The 25,044-nt window shown below is 38.1% G+C and overlaps 2 protein-coding genes across 3 annotated transcripts in view; both read left to right on the top strand.

The window, feature by feature from the left end:
• ift140 (intraflagellar transport 140 homolog (Chlamydomonas)) overlaps nt 1-2,074 on the top strand; it is a 47,052-nt gene extending 44,978 nt beyond the window's left edge. The window contains exons 29-31 of one of the 2 annotated variants that reach the window (XM_057826131.1): nt 946-1,109; nt 1,305-1,452; nt 1,541-2,074. In XM_057826131.1, coding sequence (XP_057682114.1) covers nt 946-1,109; nt 1,305-1,452; nt 1,541-1,720 — 492 coding nt within the window. In that variant the 3' untranslated portion in view covers nt 1,721-2,074. The remainder of the gene's footprint in view (nt 1-945; nt 1,110-1,304; nt 1,453-1,540) is intronic. The other variant, XM_057826132.1, reaches the window with a different exon arrangement.
• Nucleotides 2,075-2,164: 90 nt separating this feature from the next.
• On the top strand, nt 2,165-10,960 carry ccdc78 (coiled-coil domain containing 78). Its single transcript, XM_057826882.1, has 12 exons — nt 2,165-2,227; nt 2,292-2,417; nt 2,484-2,570; nt 2,676-3,011; nt 4,385-4,473; nt 4,654-4,816; nt 8,832-8,957; nt 9,026-9,222; nt 9,413-9,572; nt 9,757-9,797; nt 9,870-9,951; nt 10,076-10,960. Exons 1-12 carry the CDS (start codon nt 2,165-2,167, stop codon nt 10,226-10,228), a joined length of 1,623 nt encoding a protein of 540 aa, XP_057682865.1. The 3' UTR covers nt 10,229-10,960.
• Nucleotides 10,961-25,044: the final 14,084 nt, after the last annotated feature.

Raw genomic sequence — 25,044 nt, 5'->3', positions numbered from 1 at the left:
AAATGTGATGGTTCACTTACTTATTTTCCCTCCCTTCTGTCAGTGTTTGCATACTATCCTTATTAAAATATGAAAACCTATAAAGGTTTGGGCGGTTTTAGTTAAAGCAGACACTGTTTTTTCCATCTGTGTGATTTTGACAAAGCTCAGATCACATTTGGTGGTGATTTCATGCAGAAATGTGAGGATTTCCAAAAGGTTAAGATACTTTTTCATACCTCTGTATATGTAACTGTACTGCCCAAAACAGTGCATTTCCTTGATCGCTGCCCGACAGCCACCTAACATTGCATGTCCTCCAATAAAACACAAGCCTTCGTCATTTCTTGTTTTTATATGAAATAATTCATTTAAGTTTGTAAAACTGTAACGAAAAACATGCATGCATACAACACAACTGCAAAATATATGCCGGTATGCAAATACCATGTAGAGACCACGCTTTAATTGAGCTACAACCTATAAGTGTAGGTTAGCACAGCAAGTCTTATTAACAAATTTTGTTCATATAGCTTTTTCCGCATAGGCACACATACACTGCATATTAACAGGTTGGTATAGATGTAAAATACTTAATTTCTATATAGTTTCCAAGGCAGAAACATAACAGAAAGCATTCAGCAGCATCAATGCGACCGACAGGCTGTGTACTGTGAAAGTGAATGAGCATGTGTTCCAAACTGCGTCACACCGTGGATGCAGTGAACTATTATGACCACAAGGTGGCAGTAACTTACTGTAAAATGTTAACTGGCTGTAAACATGGGCAACTCTAGCCAGCACAGTGTTTTTTTTCATTTTATATACAATAAATTAAAAACCCGACCCTTTCCACTTGAATTTCCTATCACGTAATCGGATCGGGACATCCCTATTTTGCAACTACATGTAAATGATCTAAGAGGCCAAATCGCAGCGCTTTTTGTTTTAAATGACCATTTAAAGGTGGAAATTGATGACTATCAGAGCTATGAAAAGGCTTTGGATGCTTTGAGTGATGCGGTCAAATGCCTCTCCAAAGTCAAAAACTCAGACGGACAACATGAAGCCAAACTAGCTGAACTACAGCGTAAAATCACCCTCATTAAAAAGTTTTCCCACGCACGCAGGTAATAACACATTTTTTATTTTTTGAACTTATTAGCTGCCATTGCCGCGATAGACGTCCAATCCATTTAAACCTGGAGAGGGTAAGAGCAAAGAACGCTGGTAGCCCTCCCAGTCCAAATGAATTGGACGTCTATTGCCGTTGATGGCAGCAAATACGTTTTTTATTTTCATTCCTTCCCTGAATAAATGCGTAGGCTGAAAACAAATAGCGAAAATAGCGAGGAGGCACTGAGCATATGTGAAAGTTTACTGGAGGAGCCCGAATTGGACGCTGCTGTCAGGGTCGGGGACGTGTTTGGTTTTGTGATCGACCATTACTGCCAGCACGGCAACTTCAAAGAGGTAATTAAAACCATAATAATTTTAGTTGGTAAATATTTTTAATTAAAAAAAACTCAGATGTTCTCATTTTCCTTTTTGATTTCTCCAGGCATACACCAAGATGCAAGAGCTCCAAAAAGTGATACCCGCACAAAATATCAAATACTACGTCAAGCAGGCTAGTCTGGATGGCCTGCAAAAACACATGGGCTTCATTATGAATTCTGGGGACCATAAACACAACGAAAAAGAGGACGATGAAGTGGAAGAGGATTTGAATATTCCCTAAAATCTCGCTCAAAACCTCAGATTTGGCAAATAAAAATGATTTTATTCAGTGTTTCCACTGAGTGGCGCTGTTGTCCACAAAAAAAGCCAAGCCGGCCAGGCAGTTTATTACTAAATTATAATAACAAAATATAAAAAATGTATAGAGTAACAGTTTATTTTGGGGGGGAATTCACCTTTTAAATAAGAGAATGTTTTGACGTTCTGACTGATGTTGTCACTGTACAAAAATAATTTTGTTTACACATTTTATATGAAAAATGAAAACATTATTGCACAAGCGATATATCATGTATGTAAATAAAATGTTTTAATGGTTTTCTACAAAGAAAATGGGTCGTTTTATTGTGAAAGGTTGTGTTGTACTGAACCATGGCAACATTCTGCGGAAGGATACAGAGTGAGTATCAAATACTCTGCACAACTTCCTGAATGAATTGTAAAAATGGACTCACAGGAGCCTTGTTTGAGTTTAAATCAAGCAAAAGATCAAAATCAAGAGCTACATGTGAGTATAGTACTTAATATTTGCTTTTTAAAAAGTCAATAGACGTAGACTTTTCACTTTGCAGCTCCAAGACAAAAGTGAACACCTTTCCATCAAAGTAGACTATTTGGAAACAAGAGTGACTCATTTGTCCACTACCAACACAGACCTGTCCAACAGGCTGGTCCATAGTGAAGAAGAGAAACTAAAGGTAGAGTGTTCATTTTTATTTTTACCACAAATATATTAGATACCCTGCATTTTCCTCCATGATCAGATTTCAAAGGAGCTTGTGGAGGAAAAGCTTCATTTTAATGAGATGAGAGGCAAGTTTGAAGACGAGATGTTTGAATTAAGAAATAAGGTGGGACTTTGCCTTTAGTCACCTACTAAGGTAAAAGAGGTCTGATTAAAAAAAAAATTTTTTTTTTGTGTTTGTGCTGTATCTTCTCCATACTTTCTCCTCTAGTTATTGAACCAAAAAGACGAGATAACAGAGCTAGTTACCGAGCGAGACAACTTACTAGGTGAGCTCCAAATAGCCGAGACGAATTTCAAGAGCCAGCAAGAGGAGTATGCCTCGCTCAAGAAGGACTACCTCGCTCTGGCAGAGGCCCATCACAAAGAGCTGGCCCAAAGCAAGGAACTGAGCGCAGAGCTGCTGGCCTCGGCCCAAGCCCAGGACACTTTACGCTGCAAGCTAGCCAAGAAGCATCAAAAGGCTCAGGAAAGCTCAACGGACCTTCACGGGGAGCTAAACAGAGTCAGGGCCCTCATTGGCCGCCTTCTGCAGAACAGGGTTAAGGTGAGGCCTTGATCCTTAAGTGAATTCAGGACGTTTGAGAAATGACTGAGATGACTACATTTTACAGACAGAAGACACAGTATTGTGTAAGGAGCATAAAAAAATTGAAAAAACTGTACGTACATCTGAGGATTCTGCGTTAACACATTTGAACTTGGCATTTTTTATTTAGTCCCAAAAATACTTCATTTTCACATTACTGAACTCAGCAGTCCAATGCAAATGTCAATGAGCTATTTCCACTTCCCACAAAAAAAGCCCATGTAAATAGGACACCCCCCCAACAACAACAAAAAAAACTTCCAAATATTCACAAAATTTAGGCAAACCAATAACCTCTCCTTCCAAAATGTACCTAAAATTCCACTGTTTTGGAATACATTGATCCCTCGCTACTTCGCGCTTCAAACTTCGCGCCCTCAGGGCATTGCAGATTTTTTTTCTTAATTAAAAAAAAAAAAAAGAATTCAGTATTTTATTCAGCTGTCCCAATCCGATCACGTCGTGTCTCTCTCATTCCTGCCGCTTTTCTTGGTCAGGCAGTGCACTGGAGTTACTTATTAAAGTTAACGATGATTGACAGACAGTTAACGTTTGATCTTACCAGAGACGCTTGTAAGCCGAGACTTCAAAGTGCCGCATGCGTCAACATCGTTTAACTTGTTAAACAGTTGCTGTGGCAACTCATTGTGTGTAAGCGAGCAGCTTGAGCTGATTTGAGTGGACTCACTCAATGAAGCATTTAATAAAGACAAGCATTTTTCTACTTTTTTTAAATTGGATTGGGCGTTCACTTTTTTTCTTGTTTAAAAATAATTTGGTGCGACAGTAACATGTTTAAAACTTATCGTAATTATTTCATTCATTTCAAGTGCTTAAAAACCATTTATTAAAATACTTTAGGGAAAAAAGTGAAAAAACTTGTCTTATATTTATCTCTTTCCACTGATAAATCTGAATAAATACATTGAACACACTTTTTTTTTTCCGGAGGCTACTTCGGGGTTTTTTACTTATCGCAGCGGGTTTTGGTCCCCATTCCCACCGTGGAAAACGAGGGCTCACTCATTGTACATTCCCCACTTGAAGATTAAGCTTATTTACAACTATCCACATTGAGCCAAAGATTCAATCAATACAACCTTCCAAATATTTACAAACTTGGGCATTTTCAAGCTTGTATTTTTTTTTTTTAAATCCACTCTAAAATTTGCATCCTCCATTTCCATCTACTTGCAGACTCCCCATAATTCCACAAGAAATAAAAAAGCCATACAGTTGAATGAGAAATTAATCCCCTCAAAATAATCTTCCTCTTTTATGCTCCCATACCTCCATCGATGTCTGACTTTAATGGTTATTCATCACCGCAGCTCCTAGGAAACCAAGAGGAGATGAAAAACATGCTGGAGGACTTGAAGCGCTGCTATGAGGAAGAGCAAAGGAAACTCAAGGAGAAGATGTGAGGAATGTTTTGGATTATTTTTCTAAAAACAGAACAAGCTTGCGAAGATGGCAGTGTTCATCCCGCATGCGCATCTGCTCTTTGATTTGATTTTCTGTTGTGGTCTCTTGACTTCCTCTTGTGATGTGGTTTTCGGTTTGTTCTCTCTTGTGGTTGTAACCCGTGTTTTGCCATCAGTGGGGAGATGAGAAAGGAACAGCGGATCCCAAGCGGACAGCAGAAACCATCTGAGCTGAGTATGGTGAGACTGAAATGTCAAGGTCACAGTGAAGCCATTATTTCCAAATTAAATTTCTTTTCTTTTCTCAAAATTCTGCACAAAGGGGTTGTTTTTGGTTTTCTTTAATTTTTTGCAGATGTATTATGTTAAGTAATTCATCGGTCTTTGCCATGATGGTAGAAATTTAGCTCAGTTGCATCCAGTGATCATCAGTTTGATGTTTCTTTAGCCTGATTGGAATGTACTGCTACATGATACATTTAGTTTTATTAGTTATTTTTTCCATGGTGACTTAATTAGAAAAATGTTGCATGTGCCCAAGAAAGTTTGATCTATTTATTTATTTTAGAAACTTTGTATTTGTAAACACCCATTACAAACATTAAAAAAGAAGCTGTTTTAAGTTTATTTTAAGTACTTATTTATTTATTTCTTAGCTACACAGCCACACGGTTGCTAACCATCATATGCTATTGTTTAGCCGCAACTGCATTCATTACCTTATTACTATTTATCCTTCCCACAGCCGCTGGAAACAGAATTGTTGTTTAATCCATCTGCAGGTGAACGGAAAATCATGATTTTACAAAACTGTGCGGGTGTACGCTGGTCCTCATGGGGGACTGTCTTTCTTAAGGCAAAACACTCCAGCTTTTGTCCACTGGCATTGCTAAAATCGACCAAAACTGAAAGGTCACCTGGTGTTGCTTTAAATGCACAGGAGAAAACTGTACCCTGATTTACTGTGTGTGGCAATCAAGAAGTTTTCTGATGAGATAAAGAGGACTTGGGAGCAGGGCAGGCCCAGCCTATACGCAGACTATGCAGCTGCTTAGGGCACCTGACCACTAGGGGGCCCCCAATCTGGCAATTGTTTAATTTATATTCTATTTTGTTTGCTGCAATTTGCTTTATTTGACTTTTGTGAGTTTTTATACTTGATTACAAGCTTAAAAAAATTAAAAGTTCTTCCTTAACTTCTTTCTTTTAGAAAAAGGTTTAGGGCTATCTACTGTAAGTACTGACAATCATTTGGGGTGAGAAGTTTGAAGTATGCAGTGCAACAAAATCTGATTAATATACAAAATATGGACGTATGGGTTGAATTGCATGTATGGGTTTCACAGTACACTGTGACGAAATGGTGGGCCAAAAATATGGGCCCCTTTGCATTTTTTTTGCTTAGGGCCCCCAAATGGCCTGGGCCGACCCTGCTTGGGAGGGAGTGATTTTAAAAGACATTCCACTCGACAAAAGATTTTTTTGTTGGGATTGTTTCCAGAAGAACATAATACAAATGAACAGACACTTAATAATCTTGGTTTAACAATGGCAAAGAAATATATTGCACTTGTATGGAAACTGAATTATGGACCCTCTGCCAAACAGTGGATGAATTAGATGCTATCAGTAATACCTCTAGAACGCATGACATATATTTTGAAGGGCAGACAACAGACTTTTGAGGACTTGTGGACAGCTTTTATTAGTTACCATAATTTTGGGACTATAAGGCACCCACCAAATTTGACACGAAAATGGCATTTGTTCAAAGATAAACCGCACCGGATTACAAGCCGCATCTGTCCTCACGGTATTATGGGATATTTACACCGAAAGATATTAACTGGTAACGCTTTATTTTAGGGCTGTCAAAATTATCGCGTTAACGGGCGGTAATTAATTTTTTAAATTAATCACGTTAAAATATTTGACGCAATTATTGCACATGCCCCGCTCAAACAGATTAAAATGACAGCACAGTGTCATGTCCACTTGTGTTTTTTGGTGTTTTGTCGCCCTTTGCTGGCGCTTGGGTGCGACTAATTTTATGGGTTTCAGCACCATGAGCAATGTGTAATTATTGACATCAACAATGGCGAGCTACTAGTTTATTTTTTGTTGAAAATTTTACAAATTTTATTAAAACTAAAACATTAAGAGGGGTTTTAATATAAAATTACTATAACTTGTACTCAAATTCATCTTTTAAGAACTACAAGTCTTTGTATCCGTGGATCCATTTAACAGAAAGAATGTTAATAATGTTAATGCCATCTTGTGGATTTATTGTTATAATAAACAAATACAGTACTTATGTACAGTATATTGAATGTATATATCCGTCTTGTATCTTTCCATTCCAACAATAATTTACAGAATAATATGGCATATTTTATAGATGGTTTGAATTGCGATTAATTACTATTAACTCATTTTTAAGATGTGATTAACTGGATTAAAAATTTTAATCGTTTGACAGCCCTACTTTGTTTGACTTAAGACTGTCAGAAGACCAAATGAACCACCATGAACCACTATCATTGCTTCAAGAAGCTTCATTTGGCCATCACTGCTCCCTTGGGGGAGACAGTTAACCTCTGCTGCCACCTGCTGTCAACACTGTTGTTTACAACATTCCTCCTAGCATGCATTGCAGCACTACAGATGTAAATAAAAATCTAAATTCATATTTAGTGCTAATTATTTCTTCAGTTACTGCTAGTTGTTTCATTAATTCATTAATTGCTAGTTATGATATTTGGTAACACTTTATTGGACAGTAGCACCATAAGACTGCCATTAGGCCATCATAATGATGAAATTACACTGCCATGAGCATTAATGAATGCTTTATGACAGATTTCGTCTTGTGTCATCCGGCAATTTATCTCACTTTTGAATGGATGTAAAAGTACCAAGGTGGACATAAATGGAGTTAGTAACATAATTTGCCATATGACACTTAATGACATCTGCCATAAGCGTTCATTAATGCCCATGACAGTGTCATGTCATGATTATCACAGTCTTATGACGCCGCTGTCAAATAAATAAACTAGGGCTGTCAAATGATTAAAATTTTTAATCGAGTTAATAACAGCTTAGAAATTAATCGCAATTCAAACCATCTCTAAAATATGCCATATTTTTCTGTTAATTATTGTTGGAATGGAAAGATAAGACAAGACGGATATGTACATTCAACATACTGTACATAAGTACTGTATTTGTTTATTATAACAATAAATCCGCAAGATGGCATTAACATTATTAACATTCTTTCTGTGAAAGGGATCCACGGATAGAAAGACTTGTAATTCTTAAAGGATAAATGTGAGTTTGTATATTGTGACTAAATATTGCCATCTAGTGTGTTTGTTGAGCTTTCAGTAAATGAGACTGTCGCGACTTAACTGGTCTGCCCAAATGCATGATGGGAAGTGGGGCAACCATGACTGTGTGTGGTGGCTGCAAATGCTATATCTTCTCTGCATTGTGTACAATACAGGGTGTTAAGAAAATGATCAACTCCTGCCATTCTTCCCAATGTTACTTCCCCCCCACAATATTTATAGCTTTTGTGGGGAATTGTCAAAGCTTTTGCCAATTGAAAGCACGGCCCCAATGAATACTTGTATGTACTCTACTCACTTGACGCTGCCTCTTAGCTCTGTGTATAAGTAAACGGCGCCATTGTAGGCTGTTTGCGGCAACGCGTGAGTGGGTCGTTTCGCACATGCGTTAATTTCGGTAAACATTTTAACGTGATTAATTAAAAAAATTAATTACCACCCGTTAACGCGATAAATTTGACAGCCCTAAAATAAACATAAGGAGCAATGGACTATAAGATGCAGGATTCAAAATCAGGGGGAAAAGTAGCGGCTTATAGTCCAAAAATTACGGTATGTCAAGAAGAGAAAACTAATATGAGGTTCACTGGATGAAGCTGTGGACTGTAACTTTGTGCTTGTATAGGATAAAGGGCTGGAGAAGGGGGGAAAAGGGTGAAACTGAAGGTTAATAATGGTAGAGGAACAATTGTGTTTTTGTGTGTGTGTTGTTGCTGTGTTTTTATTTTTGTGGTATTGTTTTGATGGTGTGAATTATCAGTTTGAAAATCAATAAAAATACTGTGGGGAAAAACAATGTAAGGAAAATAATACACCCCCATTCCCACAAAATCATCAGCATTTCAGAATATATACTGAATATATTTTTTAAATAAATCTTTTTCCTTATTTTTTGTTCCTTTTTTTCAAGGGGGAAAAAGTTTTGTCTTCTACAATGTATTATTATCTGCTTTTAAGAACTAAACCTGTGATGTCCTGTTATGTTTCTGTCACTGAAGCCATGCTGGTGCTGCCAGACGCATCTAAAGGAGGCCAAAGAGGAGAACTCAAGGCTGCAGCTGCAGGTCAAAGAGCTTCACCAGCAATATCGTGCAAAGCTGTTGTGCTATTTAAAGGACATAACCGTGAGTAGCTTCGCAAACAAACAGATGACTGTCCAAAATATCCCTAATGCTCTCTATTTTGCCTTCAGAACTACATAGATGATGTCGCAGGAGGCAAAATGCTTGCCCAGAGAAACAAGTTGAGAGGTTTTGTGGACAACGTGCTTGGAGACGTCCGTGCTTCATACAGGGCCCGTGAGGAGCAGCTTGCTACTGCTGCACAGGAGTACAAAAAGAAACTGCAGAAGACCACCAAGACCCATCATGCCCTGATATGTACTTATAGGTCGGACCTATTCAATTGTTTTGCAACTAATAGACCTCTGTTTTGCAACTAATAGACCTCTGTTTTCGGTTTTTAGATAGACTCTAGATGAGCGTTGGTGATTTAAATGTTAAGGAATATGTTAGAACAGTATAATGTAGTTAATGTATTGGTCACATCACAAATGATATCATCTCTATTGACAATGTAGGGCTCAGAGAGAGCAGATTTTGGCTAAACCAGACATGGGTTTTGACCCTGGACCCCCAGATTCCCATTTCAACCTGCTCAATACGTCAAAAGAAGAATTGAGTGAGCTCCAGCAACTTGGACAAAAAGTGGAGGGTCAGCAAAAAGTTGGCCTAAATCAGGTACTGATACTAGAACTTAGATTTATAAGTTTTTGCAGGTTTTTTTATGATTTTTTTTTTTTTTTAATTGTGAATTGCATTAAGAGGATAGTCAGGCAACACATCGAACTCATAAGTAAAGGTATCACTTTAGATGTAAACAGGAAATTGATTAATTCTTTTTAACCTACTGTAACTTTTCCAGGTGGCATTTGTCAAAACTTCAACCCATTCCACCAACCAGGAGTGAGTCATTTTTCTGGATTATGATATATGATGAAAATCATCAACTGTTGATGAGAACCGAACCTTCTGCAGGATGCCACAACCGGAGCAGATATTTCAAGAATCCTGGGCGGTCATCAAGAAACAGCTGAAGGAAATAACAGACTCCACGCTGGTACGGGAAACTTTAGGAGCAGTGTCAATCCTCCATGATAAAACTTTTTAACACTTTAAACCTATTGACTCATATAGACACATAATATTGCATACAAAATGGATTACCCCTTCCACTATTACAGGAAGGTTATGAGAAGGAGCGCACACTTCTAATCACCAGAGCAACAGTCGCAGAAGAACAAGTGTCACACTTACAAAACTTTATAGACAAGCATCTTCACAGGTTAGAAGATCTAATGGTCATTTTTTTAAGCCTTCAGTTTTACAGATTTTGAGTAACATATTTCACTTGCAGGTATAAACAGGAGATAACACATCTCCGTCACCTGTGTGCTAAAAAGGAGGCCCTGGGAACACCTAGCAATCATTAGTTCCCTTTGCTTTGCCCCATAAAACATATGCGATATATCTATTTTTTTTTAAAGAGTAGACATATCTAATTTCTTTGAGAAAAGCAATATATTTACTGGATATGGGCAAATTCTACGCAGATTTCTCTCTTTCTTGAAAAGAGATTTTAAAAAAAGATTACTGGTAACACTTTATAATAACTATCCGTTTTACTAGTTAATAGATTATTAGTAAACTGTTGATAAATGATTTATTGTGGATTTGTGAAGTATTTCTTAACAGTTTGTTAAGCATTTACAGGATGTTCCAATATGGTTGACACCATTCTAAATGCCCATGCTAGTTGATGGATCTTAATAAAACTATATACACTTTATGTTGAAGGTCATAAGTTTTATTTGTTAAATATACAAAGAAAAGTACAAATATTTGTTGGTTCTATGGCAGATTTTCATAAATGTGCAACATGAGCACTGCCTGCAAAATGCCTTATCAAAATGCCTTTTCTTTTGAAGTGAACGGCATGTCTTAACCTGAAAAGATAGAAATGCGAAACGTTACACACAAAAACTTGAAACGTCTCTACACAAACTGTGTTTCAGAGGTTAAGAACACCCTGTAAATGCTTAACAAACTGTTAACGAATACTTTACAAATCCTTCACAAATCAACAATAAATCATTTATCAACAGTTTACTAATGATCTATTAACTAGTAAACGGATAGTTATTATAAACTGTTACCAGATTACTAGATTATAAGATTACATTATATCTAAAACATTTTTTTACTGAAAAAAGGCATTGTTCAAAAAAAATCTCTCTTTAAAGCAGCACTAATTAACTTTTCAACCTTTATAAAATATTTTCATAACATTTGTGTCGACTAACAACTAGTTGAATGACACTTCTTTTATATCTTGAGGGGGTCTGTATAGCTTTGACCGGCACTAATTAACTTTGAGGAGGGTGGCAAGAACCCTGCCACACAAAAAAAACTACAAATGTGCTGACTGCTTTACGTATGGCATACGTCACTTGCCCCTTTCCCCATTCATTATAAAGATGGAAGTCGATGCGAACGCTTTCGCGCAAATTCTGCAAAGATGGCAGAGCAACAAAAGACAAAAAGTTTTGTCTGAGGAGGAAAAAAGAAAACGGCTACCAGGATATACTGAATAAACATTGGCCCAGCTTTCGCTGGCGTGACTCATCAACGCTGACGAGTTCGGGTGGGGTAGGGGGGTTACCCACACTAAGCCACACGGTTGATAACCGTCATATGCTATTGTTTAGCCACAACTGGATTCAATACCTTATTACTATACATCCTTCACACAGCCGCTGGAAACAGAATTTTTTTTTAATCCATCTGTAGGCGACCGGGAGATTGATTTTTGATTAGTGATTTTACGGCACTGCGGCTGTATGTGCTGGTCCTCATGGGAAATGCAGTCTTAAGGCAAAACACTACCTCGTTTGTCCACCGGCATCACTAAAATTAACCAAAACTGACAAGTTACATAGTGTTGCTTTAAAGCATATAATTTTTTTTTTTTTTTTTTTAATAAGAAAGGGCAGAAGAGTTTTGTTTTTATCTGTAATATTGAACATTTGTCATGGAAACTTACTGACAAATTCAAAGATTTTCAGCAGGATTCCCCCAGAAGAAAAAGTTCTTCGGGATATTCGAGGGAACAAAAGAACAGCAACCTTATTAAAAAACATAATTTGATTAGAAAATATGTTATATCAAATGTATAATATTTATTTTTTCCAGAAAATGTCAGGTACCCATTGAGAAATAAAATTTTGGCGAAAATATGCAAATAAAACTTTTACTTTTCTTCAGAAAATATATGAAAGTTTAAAAAAATATTTCTATGTTTGCCCTTCATAACATCATAATCAAAAGATGTTTTTTGTCATAAATAGTATTTTATTTTTACAGAAGAAAATCCTTTATTAAATGCACATAAACCCAACATACAGGGAATTCCCATGGGACATTTTAAAATGGAAGATGCCTTGAATGGTTTGGAAATGGCATCACATTCCCCCCGTTCATTCACGTAATCACTAGGTGGTGTGTTTTCCCCCCTGTGCTCTGAAATTCCCAGGAAGCAATCCGGCCTTGAGAAAAAAATGCCTGGAATGTTTGTAAAGCTTATGTCAATTTCACGAGCTCGGGAGAAGAAAGCGGAGCGACAATGACGGGTCGCCCTGGTGAGAATAATGTCATTACATGTTACCCAGACGCGTACACGCCCGTCCGTGAACACTTTCCCCTTCAATGCTCTGATGTGAGCGCAGGCTTTTCTCCTCTGAATGAGCCTTCATATTTATTGCCTCACATTAGTTGGGAAAGGCCATACACTCCCCTTAAATCATTTTAACCATTCACAAAGCAAGTATACTATTCTAAACCAAATGATCATTGTAGAACATTTTAAAAATGTTTTTAGAACCTTGTACAGTATTTGAGAAATTGTACGTTTTCATACATTTAATCAGCAACCACACAAAACGTTAATGTTAATTCCTTATTCATGACTGCTGTTGTTTAAAAAGAAAAAAAAAGATAAGTTAAAAGATAAAACTAGTGATAAACTGTATACAGTGGGGAAAATAAGTGTTTAGTCAACCACTAATTGTGCAAGTTCTCCCACTTGAAAATATTAGAGAGGCCTGTAATTGTCGACATGGGTAAACCTCAACCATGAGAGACATAATGTGGAAAAAAAAACACCAGAAAATCGCATTGTTTGATTTTTAAATAATTTATTTGCAAATCATGGTGGAAAATAAGTATTTGGCCAATACCAAAAGTTCATCTCAATACTTTGTTATGTACCCTTTGTTGGCTATAACGGAGGCCAAACGTTATCTGTAACTCTTCACAAGCTTTTCTCACACTGTTTCTGGTATTTTGGCCCATTCCTCCATGCAGATCTCCTCTAGAGCAGTGATGTTTTGGGGCTGTCGTTGGGCAACACGGACTTTCAACTCTCTCCACAGATTTTCTATGGGGTTGAGATCTGGAGACTGGCTAGGCCACTCTAGGACCTTGAAATACTTTTTACGAAGCCACTCCTTTGTTGCCCTGGCTGTGTGTTTGGGATCATTGTAATGCTGAAAGACCCAGCCACGTCTCATCTCCAACGCCCTTGCTGATGGAAGGAGATTTTCACTCAAAATCTCTCGATACATGGCCCCATCCATTCTTTCTTTACACAGATCAGTCGTCCTGGTCCCTTTGCAGAAAAACAGCCCCCAAAGCATGATGTTTCCACCCCCATGCTTCACAGTGGGTATGCTGTTCTACGGATGCAATTCAGTATTCTTTCTCCTCCAAACACGAGAATCTGTGTTTCTACCAATATGTTCTATTTTGGTTTCATCTGACCATAACACATTCTCCCAGTCCTCTTCTGGATCATCCAACTGCTCTGTAGCGAACCGCAGATGGGCCTGGATGTGTACTGGCTTCAGCAGAGGGACATGTCTGGCAGTGCAGGATTTGAGTCCCTGACTACGCATTGTGTTACTGATAGTAGCCTATGTTACTGTGGTCCCAGCTCTCTGTAGGTCATTCACTTGGTCCCCCCGTGTCGTTCCGAGATTTTTGCTCACCGTTCTTGTTATCATTTTGACGCCACGGGGCGAGATCTTGCATGGAGCCCCAGATCGAGGGAGATTATCAGTGGTCTTGTATGTCTTCCATTTTCTAATAATTGCTCCTACAGTTGATTTCTTCACACCAAGCGATTTACCTCTTGCAGTGTCAGTCTTCCCAGCCTGGTGCAGGTCTACAATTTTGTCTCTGGTGTCCTCCGACAGCTCTTTGGTCTTGGCCATAGTGGAGTTTGGAGTGTGACTGACTGAAGTTGTGGACAGGTGTCTTTTACACCGATAATCAGTTAAAACAGGTGCCATTAATGTGGTGTTACCAGGATGTGAGCCTCGTCTTTCAACAATCACATGGCCTCTTTCTATGCCTTGCCTTTTCTAGTCAGCTTCCTCGACTTGTAAGAGTCCCTGTTCCTCGCAGTCTCCTTTCTGCCCTCCTCGACTCTGCTCCTTTTTCTGTCCTGCCGGTCAGCCACTCCAAGGCCTGTCTCCGTGTCCCTGTGTTCTTCTTTGCCTGTGGTCATGGCGAGGAGCCTCATCCCGGCGACCGTGTTGACATTGATGACCGCCATTATGAGCCCGACGCTCTGCAACTCGATTGAAGAGTGCGCAAGCACCTTCTGGGTCAACTTGTAGCTGGCCTTGACGGACTTGTAATTCTCCCACCTGGCCAGCACCTTCAGGCTTGAAAATCGGGGCGTCCTCATCCTCTCAGGCTCCTTAAAAACATGTTTGTTTTCGAAAGATAGGTGTTATGATTCATCATTTTTAGAACGTGAATAATGCTGGCCACTTACTTCAGCCCCAGGACACCTGGGCAGCAACATACAGCCATTGTTGTAAAAGTTGCTGTAAATTTTCTTCCAAAGGTGCACGGGGTCAAAGGAGACGAAGATCTGCTTGTTGCCGTCGGGATAGGGGTTGGTGTAGGACCAGGTGCCCTCTGGAAGCTCAAGGCTGGCGTAATAGCCAGAATTGTGTACGTGGCTGTCAAAACTGACTGAGTGGAAACAGAGACAAAGAGCTTTTTCCGTTGAAATTTCTTGTGAATAAATGCTTAAATCCCTGAATTCTTTACAGATATGGACGTAAAACAGATTCTTGGTTAAAAGCAAAAAAACAAAAACATGCTGCTTGCGTTTATTTTACGTAAATATGTGCAAGTACAATGCTATTCTGTTACTGGATGTAGCTAGCAGCCGACTGATGTAAACAGAGCTTTTCCGGTGAAAATTCTTGTGAATAAATTCTTAAATCCCTGAATTTATAGATATGGAGGTAAAACAGTCTCGATTCTTGGTTAAAAGCAAAAAAAAACAAAAAAAACAACAAAAAAAAACGTGGAGTTAGCATTTATTTTACATAAATATGTCGAAGTACAATGCTAGTCTGTTAGTGAATGTACAGTATTTAGCGGCCGCCTGATGTAAACAAAGCTTTTCCGGTGAAAATTCTTGTGAATAAATGCTTAAATCCCTAAATTCTTTAAAATATAGACGTAAAGCAGTCTCAATTCTTGGTTAAAAGCAAAAAAAAAAAAGTGCAGTTAGCATTTATTTTGCATAAATATTGCGAACTATGCGGCTAAATTCTCCCATTGATGTTTTTCACAACGTTTAAAAATGCATGCATGGTATGAAAAATATAATAATTACCTTTAATTCTCGAACAAATCACTCCTAAGACAATCGTGCCTGTTTGTATGCGGTACAGCTTTCATACTATTTCAATAGAAATCCAGCGTTAGATCGCTGCGTGCGTGTGTTTGTGAATAGCGCCTCTTGATGTAGGTGGCCCCCTACTTCAATGCGAGGTGCAGTGCATGACCGACCTGGCCATTCAATACATCATGAAGTCTATGAATTGGCTAACTTGCATTGCAAAAGTCCGCTAGCCTAAACGCTGTATAATGCTAATGTTTGCCAGATTGTTTCTGGTGCGCACCACATACTATCTGGTGTGCACCAGATTGTTTAAATTTATTTTATTTATGTTAATGTCCCGTTAAGGGCTCCGTGCTTTAGGTCTATGTCACACTTTTTCTAACATTAGGTCTTCATATGAAAAAACACAATCATTAAAAATAATTTTAAATCTTTTTACTGTGACCGAGGCTCTGTGCAAGATAAAATGTAAAAATAAAGAATCCAAATATTGAGTTTGCACAAGTGTACACACCCTTTTATAAGTGTATGGAATTCACCAGTTAGATACAAACTAATGTTAAATGAAAGTCATGACTCACCTGCCACCATTTAATGTGCCTATGATTAACTTTCTGGCTGCCGTTGATAGCAATAGATGTCCAATCCATTTTATCAAGGTCATTTCCAGTCAAACTTGACATCTATTTTCAATTGGTTAACCCTATATAAAGTTCTAATGTTCCTGTACGCCTTGCCTTTTTAATACTGACTTGGTATATGTTCGTATACCCACATAACATAGCAACGTCGATTACATAAATCAATACTACACTAATCTAAATTGCTTTAGTGACGTACTGAGGCACGTGGTTTCAATTTCATCGTATGCTGTAACTAAATATGGTTACTACGAGTGGAAAAAAATTGTACCGCCCCCGCCCCCATCCATCAATTCTAGCTGATAAAACATCTAAAAGGAAATATGGCTTTTGTCATCGAGATAAATATCTACACATTGAACCTTTCTAGGGAATTATGGGAACATTGTCCGAGTCATACAGACATGTCACCCCAATCCCCTTTTGAGGGGGCACGGCTACCCCCCCATCAGAGGAGGGGGTGTGAAAAGTTTGAGAGGAATGGGAAGTGGGATTTTGTTAGTAATGTATTACACTCCCAGGGCCCTGGGAAAGGGTGTGTGTGGTTGGGCTGGTGGTGCGGGGGTGCAGCTTGGGTCTGTGCCAACATAGTCACTGTGCCAAAGAGCTTGTGGGAAAATCAAAAAACAGGTTGCTTCTTTGCTCATGTGCCAACAAAGATACTGTGTTGTAATGTGCGTGAAAGAATCTTCCGTATACTGTACGTCATAAAAAAGACAGGAGAAGAGGAAAATGTCACGTAAATACAGTTATAACTTTATTTGTGTAGTGCATTTATAACCACCTGTTTAAAAAGATCTTTGACGGAACAGGAGAACATACATTAGATATTTTTTTTCTCATAAATTTCATGAATTTTGTCCTCAATAGTCTACATTCATTTAATTTCACCGTGTTTGTCTTCATTGCTTCCTGCATGTGCGTGTGGGCATTCGGAAATTTTGCCCAATTAGATTTTAGCCTGTTTGTTTCCATGTGAAGATAATCTGCCCAGGGACTTCAGAATTAATTTTGCTGGCCAATGTAATGTCACCTAAAGTAACAATGGGATTGTTTCTGTAACCAGATTTTAAAATTGTAATATCAGCATTTTTTCCATCCTCTGTTTGCGTATTGTTTCTCGCATTGAGGACTGATTAGTACATTTAAAACTCTGCAAAATTGTATGCTCTTATATTATGTGTCAAAATAAAAATGTTATTATTAGCACAATTTTTACATTTAGAATTTAAGATGAGCAACTGTCAGTTACCTGAAAATATGTATAATTGTCATATGAATAAATAAATAAATGTATATATGTAAATGTATATAATGTATATAAATGTATATAAATATCCACTCCAATAAAAAAAAAAAACGAGTGATAGAAGAAAAATATTTTAAATATTAAATATTTAAAAATTTAATTTTTATTATATATTTTGTAATAGTACCAGCAGAATTTATTAAGGATTTAGTGAAGGTTTTCAGGCTGTGGAATAAATGAAATTACAATGCATAGACTTCATAATGACATTGACAGGTCAGATTTGACCTTGACTGGGCCACGCCTCCAAGTAGGGGGCCATGCCACAATCCGCTTTAGTTATTCGCAGTCGGTCGCAGCGACACATGCAGCGATCAAACGCCGGATTTATGTTGAAAAAGTACGAAAGCTGTACCGCATACAAACAGGAAGGATTGTCTCAGGAGCGATTTGTTCGAGGATTCAAGGTAATTATTATATTTTTTTGTTTTTTCACAAGAATTTTCAAGGTAAAAAGCTCTTTGTTGTAAGGCTGCCGCCACATTGTCTTACAGATTAGCATCATACTTCGACATATTTACGTGAAATAAATGCTGACTGCAGTTTTTTTTTTTTTTTTTTTGCTTTTAACCAAGAATTGAGACTGTTTTACGTCCATATCTATAAAGAATTCAGGGATTTAAGCCTTTATTCACAAGAATTTTCACCGGAAAAACTCTGTTTACATATGGCGGCCGCCACATTGACTGACAGACTAGCATCATACTTCAACATATTTATGTAAAATAAATGCTAACTGCACGTTTTTTTTTTTCTTTTAACCAGGAATCTAGACTGTTTTACGTCCATATCTATAAAGAATTCAGGGATTTAAGCATTTATTCACTAGAATTTTCACCAGAAAAGCTGTTTATATATAGCGGCTGCCACATTGATTGACAGACTAGCATCGTACTTCGACATATTTACGAAAAATAAATGCTAACTGCACTTTGTTTTTTTTCTTTTAACCAAGAATCGAGACTGTTCTACGTCCATATCTATAAAGAATTCAGAGATTTAAGCATTTATTCACAAGAATTTTCAACGGAAAAGCTCTGTTTACATATGGCGGTCGCCACATTGACTGACAGACTAGCATCGTACTTCGACATATTTAAATAAAATAAATGCTAATTGCACGTGTTTTTTTTTTTTTTTTTTTGCTTTTAACCAAGAATCGAGACTGTTTTACGTCCATATCTAAAAAGAATTCAGGGATTTAAGCATTTATTCACAAGAATTTTCAGTGGAAAAACTCTGTTTACATATGGCGGCCGCCACAATGACTGACAGACTAGCATCGTACTTCGACATATTTATGTAAAATAAATGCTAACTGCACGTTTTTTGTTGTTGTTGCTTTTAACCAGGAATCGAGACTGTTTTACGTCCATATCTATAAAGAATTCAGGGATTTAAGCATTTATTCACTAGAATTTTCACCAGAAAAGCTGTTTATATATAGCGGCTGCCACATTGATTGACAGACTAGCATCGTACTTCGACATATTTACGAAAAATAAATGCTAACTGCACTTTGTTTTTTTTCTTTTAACCAAGAATCGAGACTGTTCTACGTCCATATCTATAAAGAATTCAGAGATTTAAGCATTTATTCACAAGAATTTTCAACGGAAAAGCTCTGTTTACATATGGCGGTCGCCACATTGACTGACAGACTAGCATCGTACTTCGACATATTTAAATAAAATAAATGCTAATTGCACGTGTTTTTTTTTTTTTTTTTTTTGCTTTTAACCAAGAATCGAGACTGTTTTACGTCCATATCTAAAAAGAATTCAGGGATTTAAGCATTTATTCACAAGAATTTTCATTGGAAAAACTCTGTTTACATATGGCGGCCGCCACAATGACTGACAGACTAGCATCGTACTTCGACATATTTATGTAAAATAAATGCTAACTGCACGTTTTTTGTTGTTGTTGCTTTTAACCAGGAATCGAGACTGTTTTACGTCCATATCTATAAAGAATTCAGGGATTTAAGCATTTATTCACTAGAATTTTCACCAGAAAAGTTTTGTTTATAAATAGCAGCTGCCACATTGATTGACAGACTAGCATCGCACTTCGACATATTTACGTAAAATAAATGCTAACTGCACGTTGTTTTTTTTCTTTTAACCAAGAATCGAGACTGTTTTACGTCCATATCTATAAAGAATTCAGAGATTTAAGCATTTATTCACAAGAATTTTCAAAGGAAAATCTCTGTTTACATATGGCGGTCGCCACATTGACTAACAGACTAGCATCGTACTTCGACATATTTACATAAAATAAAGGCTAATTGCACGTTTTTTGTTTTGTTTTTTGTTTTGCTTTTAACCAGGAATCGAGACTGTTTTACGTCCATATCTACAAAGAATTCAGGGATTTAAGCATTTATTCACAAGAATTTTCAACGGAAAAGCTCTGTTTACATATGGCGGTCGCTGCATTGACTGACAGACTAGCATTGTACTTCGACATATTTACATAAAATAAATGCTAATTGCACGTTTTTTTTTTTTTTGCTTTTAACCAAGAATCGAGACTGTTTTACGTCCATATCTAAAAAGAATTCAGGGATTTAAGCATTTATTCACAAGAATTTTCAGTGGAAAAGCTCTGTTTACATATGGCGGCCGCCACATTGACTGACAGACTACCATCGTACTTCGACATATTTATGTAAAATAAATGCTAACTGCACGTTTTTTTTTTTTTTGCTTTTAACCAGGAATCGAGACTGTGTTACGTCCATATCTATAAAGAATTCAGGGATTTAAGCATTTATTTACTAGAATTTTCACCAGAAAAGCTCTGTTTATATGTAGCGGCTGCCACATTGATTGACAGACTAGCATCGCACTTCGACATATTTACGTAAAATAAATGCTAACTGCATGTTGTTTTTTTTCTTTTAACCAAGAATCGAGACTGTTCTACGTCCATATCCATAAAGAATTCAGTGATTGAAGCATTTATTCACGAGAATTTTCTCTGGAAAAGCTCTGCTTACATATGGCAGCCGCCACATTGACTGACAGACTAGCATCGTACTTCGACATATTTACGTAAAATAAATGCTAACTGCATGTTTTTTTTTACTTTCAACCAAGAATCGAGACTGTTTTACGTCCATATTTATAAAGAATTCAGGGATTTAAGAATTTATTCGCAAGAATTTTCACCGGAAAAGCTCTGTTTACATTTGGCGGCCGTGACATTGACTGACAGACTAGCATCGTGCTTCGACATATGAACGTAAAATACTGTAAATGCTAACTGCAGGTTTTTTTTTTTTTTTTTGCTATTAACCAAGAATCGAGACGGTTTTACGTCCATATCTATAACGAATTCAAGGATTTAAGCATTTATTGACAAGAATTTTCAATGAAAAAAGTTCTTCGTCTTTGATTCCACTCGGTCAGCTTTGACGGCCACGCCAACAATGCAGGCCCCCTATTAATCTGGCCCGAGCCCAGTGTCCCGTCAGTATCATTATGAAGTCTATGTCCAATGTATTCTTATGGAAAAATTGTGATCAACATATGACCGTTTTGACTTACAAACTAGGTCCTGGAACGAATTAACTTCTTATGTAGAGGTACCACTGTACTTGCAATACAATACCTGGACTTTTTGGATAGTTATTTGGGATTTTACTTATTCAGTGAATTCCCACTTACGTGGAAATTCGGTTTACGTTGCCAGCGCAGTAACAGAACTTGTTTGTAACCCAGGGACTGCTTGTATAGTTTAAAGAAAGAAACGTGCAGTGCAAAGGTCTTCCCTGTCCTGCTCCAGTTATTCGTCATAAAAAAGGAATACTATTCACTGCAGCTAAATCCTTACGGGCCTAATAAAAGATTTGTAAGACAATCCTAATCAACTTTACACTGCTTTTTAGCATCTCGTGCTAACTCTTAATTCCCCCTTTCTCTGTTTCGTTGTTGACACTTAATGTACAGATTTGTTTTGTGGCCAGCACAGTGGGAAAAAAAGCTCAGATGAATGTGTCCTGCCCAGGATGGGAAGCCACGCAGAGGAAGTACCTCACATGGGCCGCTCGTCAAGAGGCCCTTTGTTTTACGAGGTTAATGCCTAATTGATACGAGCTTAATGAGAACGGGGCAAGCTGGCCCGCAGTGTGCGAGCCCGGGGGCTGGACGGGCCAGCCGTAATTGGAACGGACAAGCCTTGTGTGCCCCGGCGCACGGGTAAAGATTCATTGGAACGCAAGAAGAGAGTGGGAAGGAGCAAGGAAAGGTGACAATGACGAAGAAGAATGTTGAGCTAGTGGGAATTTGGGAGGTTCGAATTGGGAATTCCATGAGAATTGAGCCGGGAACAATGGAAAGTGAACAGGAAGTGGGGAAAAATGGCATGTGGATTTATTTAGGGGCTCGTTTTTGCTCAAAAACAAACTGAGGAACACTGAGGCATTCACATTCATTATATTAGCGGTGCCACTGTGTCAGAGTTATCCTAAACTTCAATTTGGGCTGACACCTGTCTCTCCTTTTTGGACAAGTTGTCTTCTTAGCCTTCTTTTTGAGTCAGACTATTCATGCAAAGAGTCCCCAGCTCCTCTCTAGACAAGCTTTTAGCACCCGAGCTGAGGGGGCTGGGGGGTAGTTAGAGGGCCTTTTTTGGTGGAGGGGCAGGGGGTCACATGCACTTCAGCAAACCTTGAAGAATCGGGAATGAAAGCTATAGAGATTGTGGGTGGCTGCATGAAGAAAGAAAAAGAAATAATGACAAGTAAAATTAAAAAAAGGGGTGCCTGCGTGAATATTAAAGGGACGAGAGGGGAGGTTTGGAAGGAAAAGGAATATATTTGGACGTGAGGCTTGACTCGCATGAAAAGTGCGGGTGCAGGGGGGGGAGAATTGAGGGTGAGAAAAGTAAGTTGGAGGTACAGTAAGGGTGAGAAAGACAGGCAGGGGAGGGATGGACTGTTGCGAGTGAGAATGAGGCTGAGAGAAGGAAGGAGGAGAGAGACCCCTCTGCTTTCCCACACTCGCGCCTGTTCCCACACTGGACCTGGCTAATCCCTGTCTTAATTGGGGGAGAATTCCAGCACACATGTTCGACTCGGATGAGCGTAGGCTGGAAGACTGGCTGGATGGTTTCTGTGACATGTTCTGTAGGCAAATTTGTTACAAAAATTACAAATTTGCGAACATTTTTGCAAGAAAAAAGTCAAAATACTTAACGTGGAAACTATGTCCTTAATTGTTCAATTCTTATTCCATCATAACTATTAACTGATTAATTGCATCGGACTCCTTGAAATCTCTTATTTGTGTACTTCTCACCTCATTAGAAGTCATTTACAGCGATAGACGGCCAATTAATTTGACCTGGGAGTAGTGGCAGTGATAATTTAATAAAGACAAAAAACTTCACAGATTAGGATCTTTATCTATAGGGTGATTTAACATAAAATCTTAACGAATATTTTTCAAATTTTATTTACTTTTTTTTCAATTATGCTTTCTACTCACTTATTCAGGAATTTTAAGGTTTTAATTTTTTTTACCGGTACATATAAAGATAATCCGCCTCCACACAATTTTTCATAGTTTATGGCTATTTGCAACTTCAATGATATGCTAATGCTACGAGTTACACTTAGTGTGTTGTGATCACTCAGCACAGAGCTTTAAAGGCTAAAGCAACATTGCATATTCTCACTGGTTAAGATAAGAAAACAAATCTTAACGTGTGTGCATGCTTGGAGACTGGAGAGGACACACTGGTGAGTCGGGGTGGGGGGCCGCATCACCTCACAACCAGACACTGCTATGATGCAGGCTAACTACACATAAAATGTCACACATTGTGAACATTTGACGGAAACTATTGCGCATTTTGTCTCGTTCTTGTCTCGTCAGACGAAAACTGGCATTTGTCTTATTATGTTTTAGTCTTCTAAAACACGTTTTGAGCTTGTTATCGTCTTGTGGTCTTCATGAAAAAAATTGTTCGTTGACAAAAAAAAAAAAAACACTGCGATCCACTACACCTCTACCAATAACCACTCTTTTTTTGCTTATGCTTCTAATGAGCATACGACAGGAGAAAAAAAGTCTTAAATAGCATTATTATGTGAATTAGAATCATATTTTGAGATGATTCGACTATATACAACAATTTAGCAAAGAGCAGATGACGAGAAATTAGTCTTTTAATCTGCCGGTTAGCCACGCCTACCATTATAGGGCTGTAGTGTCCCCAACAGGTGGATGACGTCAGCGGGAGACTGGGCTCATCAGTTTTACTATTCAGCCCATTGAGGGGGAATTATTCAGAACGAGGAAAACGCGACAAAGAGAGGGCAAAAAGTCATTGTTTCAGTCTCTCCACTCCAATATTTTTACAGGATATTCTTTTTATCCAAGTATTTTTCCACAATAGCTAAATAAATGGCTTGAGAAGGACCAGTCAGCCCATCAAGGGGGAAGTATTCACAACGAGGAAAACGCGACGAAGAGAGCGGCAAAATGTCATTGTTTATGTCTCTTTACTTCAATATTTTTACAGGATATTCGTTTTATTTAAGTATTTTCCCCAATTGCTAAATAAATGGCATAGTCATGACAAATAAGTCTTATGCTAAATGGAATATAAAATAATAAAAATGCACTTATCCAGGACGACATGGCAAAATTAATCCATAATGGTCAAAACTGTCGACTTCACCTTTACTGTCGAACGATATTTTATGACACCTAAATTGGACATATGTCATTTCCCTTCCCCTGCTTCGGAGAATGTAAACAAACCAAGAGGTGTGACAGCTAGCCGACATGCTAACCCAAACCGAGTGATGTTTCAAAGTCTTCGAAGCGGAAAATCACACATAACTAGCCCGGATTATTTAACATGACGACTGGGTTGTTAATTGTCTTCGTGGACCGGCAAACCGCCCGGCGGAGAGCAAATCGTAGCTCGTTCCCCGGAGGAGGGTGGCTGCAGTTGTTGTGCAGCTAACGTGCCGCTAATGTGCATGAGGAGAGCATTTTACATGCCTATCAATGATCAAACGTAAGTAGTCCTTTATTTAAAGTAAGTTTGTAGTGTTTGTATTTGACATAATACAAAACAAGATGTTTACTCACTTCCTCGTAAGTCCAATGGTCCCACAGTAGTAGGGCTTGTGTTTTGGCCAATATCCACGGTGAATGGGAACCTTTTGAAACTCCAAAAAGGTGCATACGCCTCTCCCTCATAAAGCAAGATTTGTCTGCAGCCGTTCGGCTGGCGTGATGTGAAAAATAAACGTATTAATCCGCAAAATCAGCTGAATCTTTAGTTCTTATACACAACAGTACCGCTGTAGAGTGAAGAAGACGCCTTCAACCGTACACGTCACAGCGCCCTCCTCCTCAATGCAAGACCGAAGGCGGAAGTCACTCATTTTCATGGCGCGGGATTCAAAGAACTAAAATATAGCGATCGCTTCCACACACATCCAAACGGTCCATATCATTCAGGAGCATA

Source organism: Corythoichthys intestinalis, chromosome 21 (genome assembly GCF_030265065.1).
Source record: "Corythoichthys intestinalis isolate RoL2023-P3 chromosome 21, ASM3026506v1, whole genome shotgun sequence".
In the NCBI taxonomy this organism is placed as follows: Eukaryota; Metazoa; Chordata; class Actinopteri; order Syngnathiformes; family Syngnathidae; genus Corythoichthys; species Corythoichthys intestinalis.
Note: the sequence above shows the minus strand (reverse complement) of the source record. Positions and strands in the feature narration are given on the sequence as shown.

Excerpts from the sequence above, each read along its gene's own strand:
- ccdc78 (XM_057826882.1), top strand. The coding sequence starts at position 2,165 with ATGGACTCACAGGAGCCTTGTTTGAGTTTAAATCAAGCAAAAGATCAA. Across the intron at positions 2,418-2,483 it reads GTGAAGAAGAGAAACTAAAG|ATTTCAAAGGAGCTTGTGGA; the intron begins GTAGAGTGTTCA and ends CTCCATGATCAG. Across the intron at positions 4,474-4,653 it reads AGGAAACTCAAGGAGAAGAT|TGGGGAGATGAGAAAGGAAC; the intron begins GTGAGGAATGTT and ends TTTTGCCATCAG.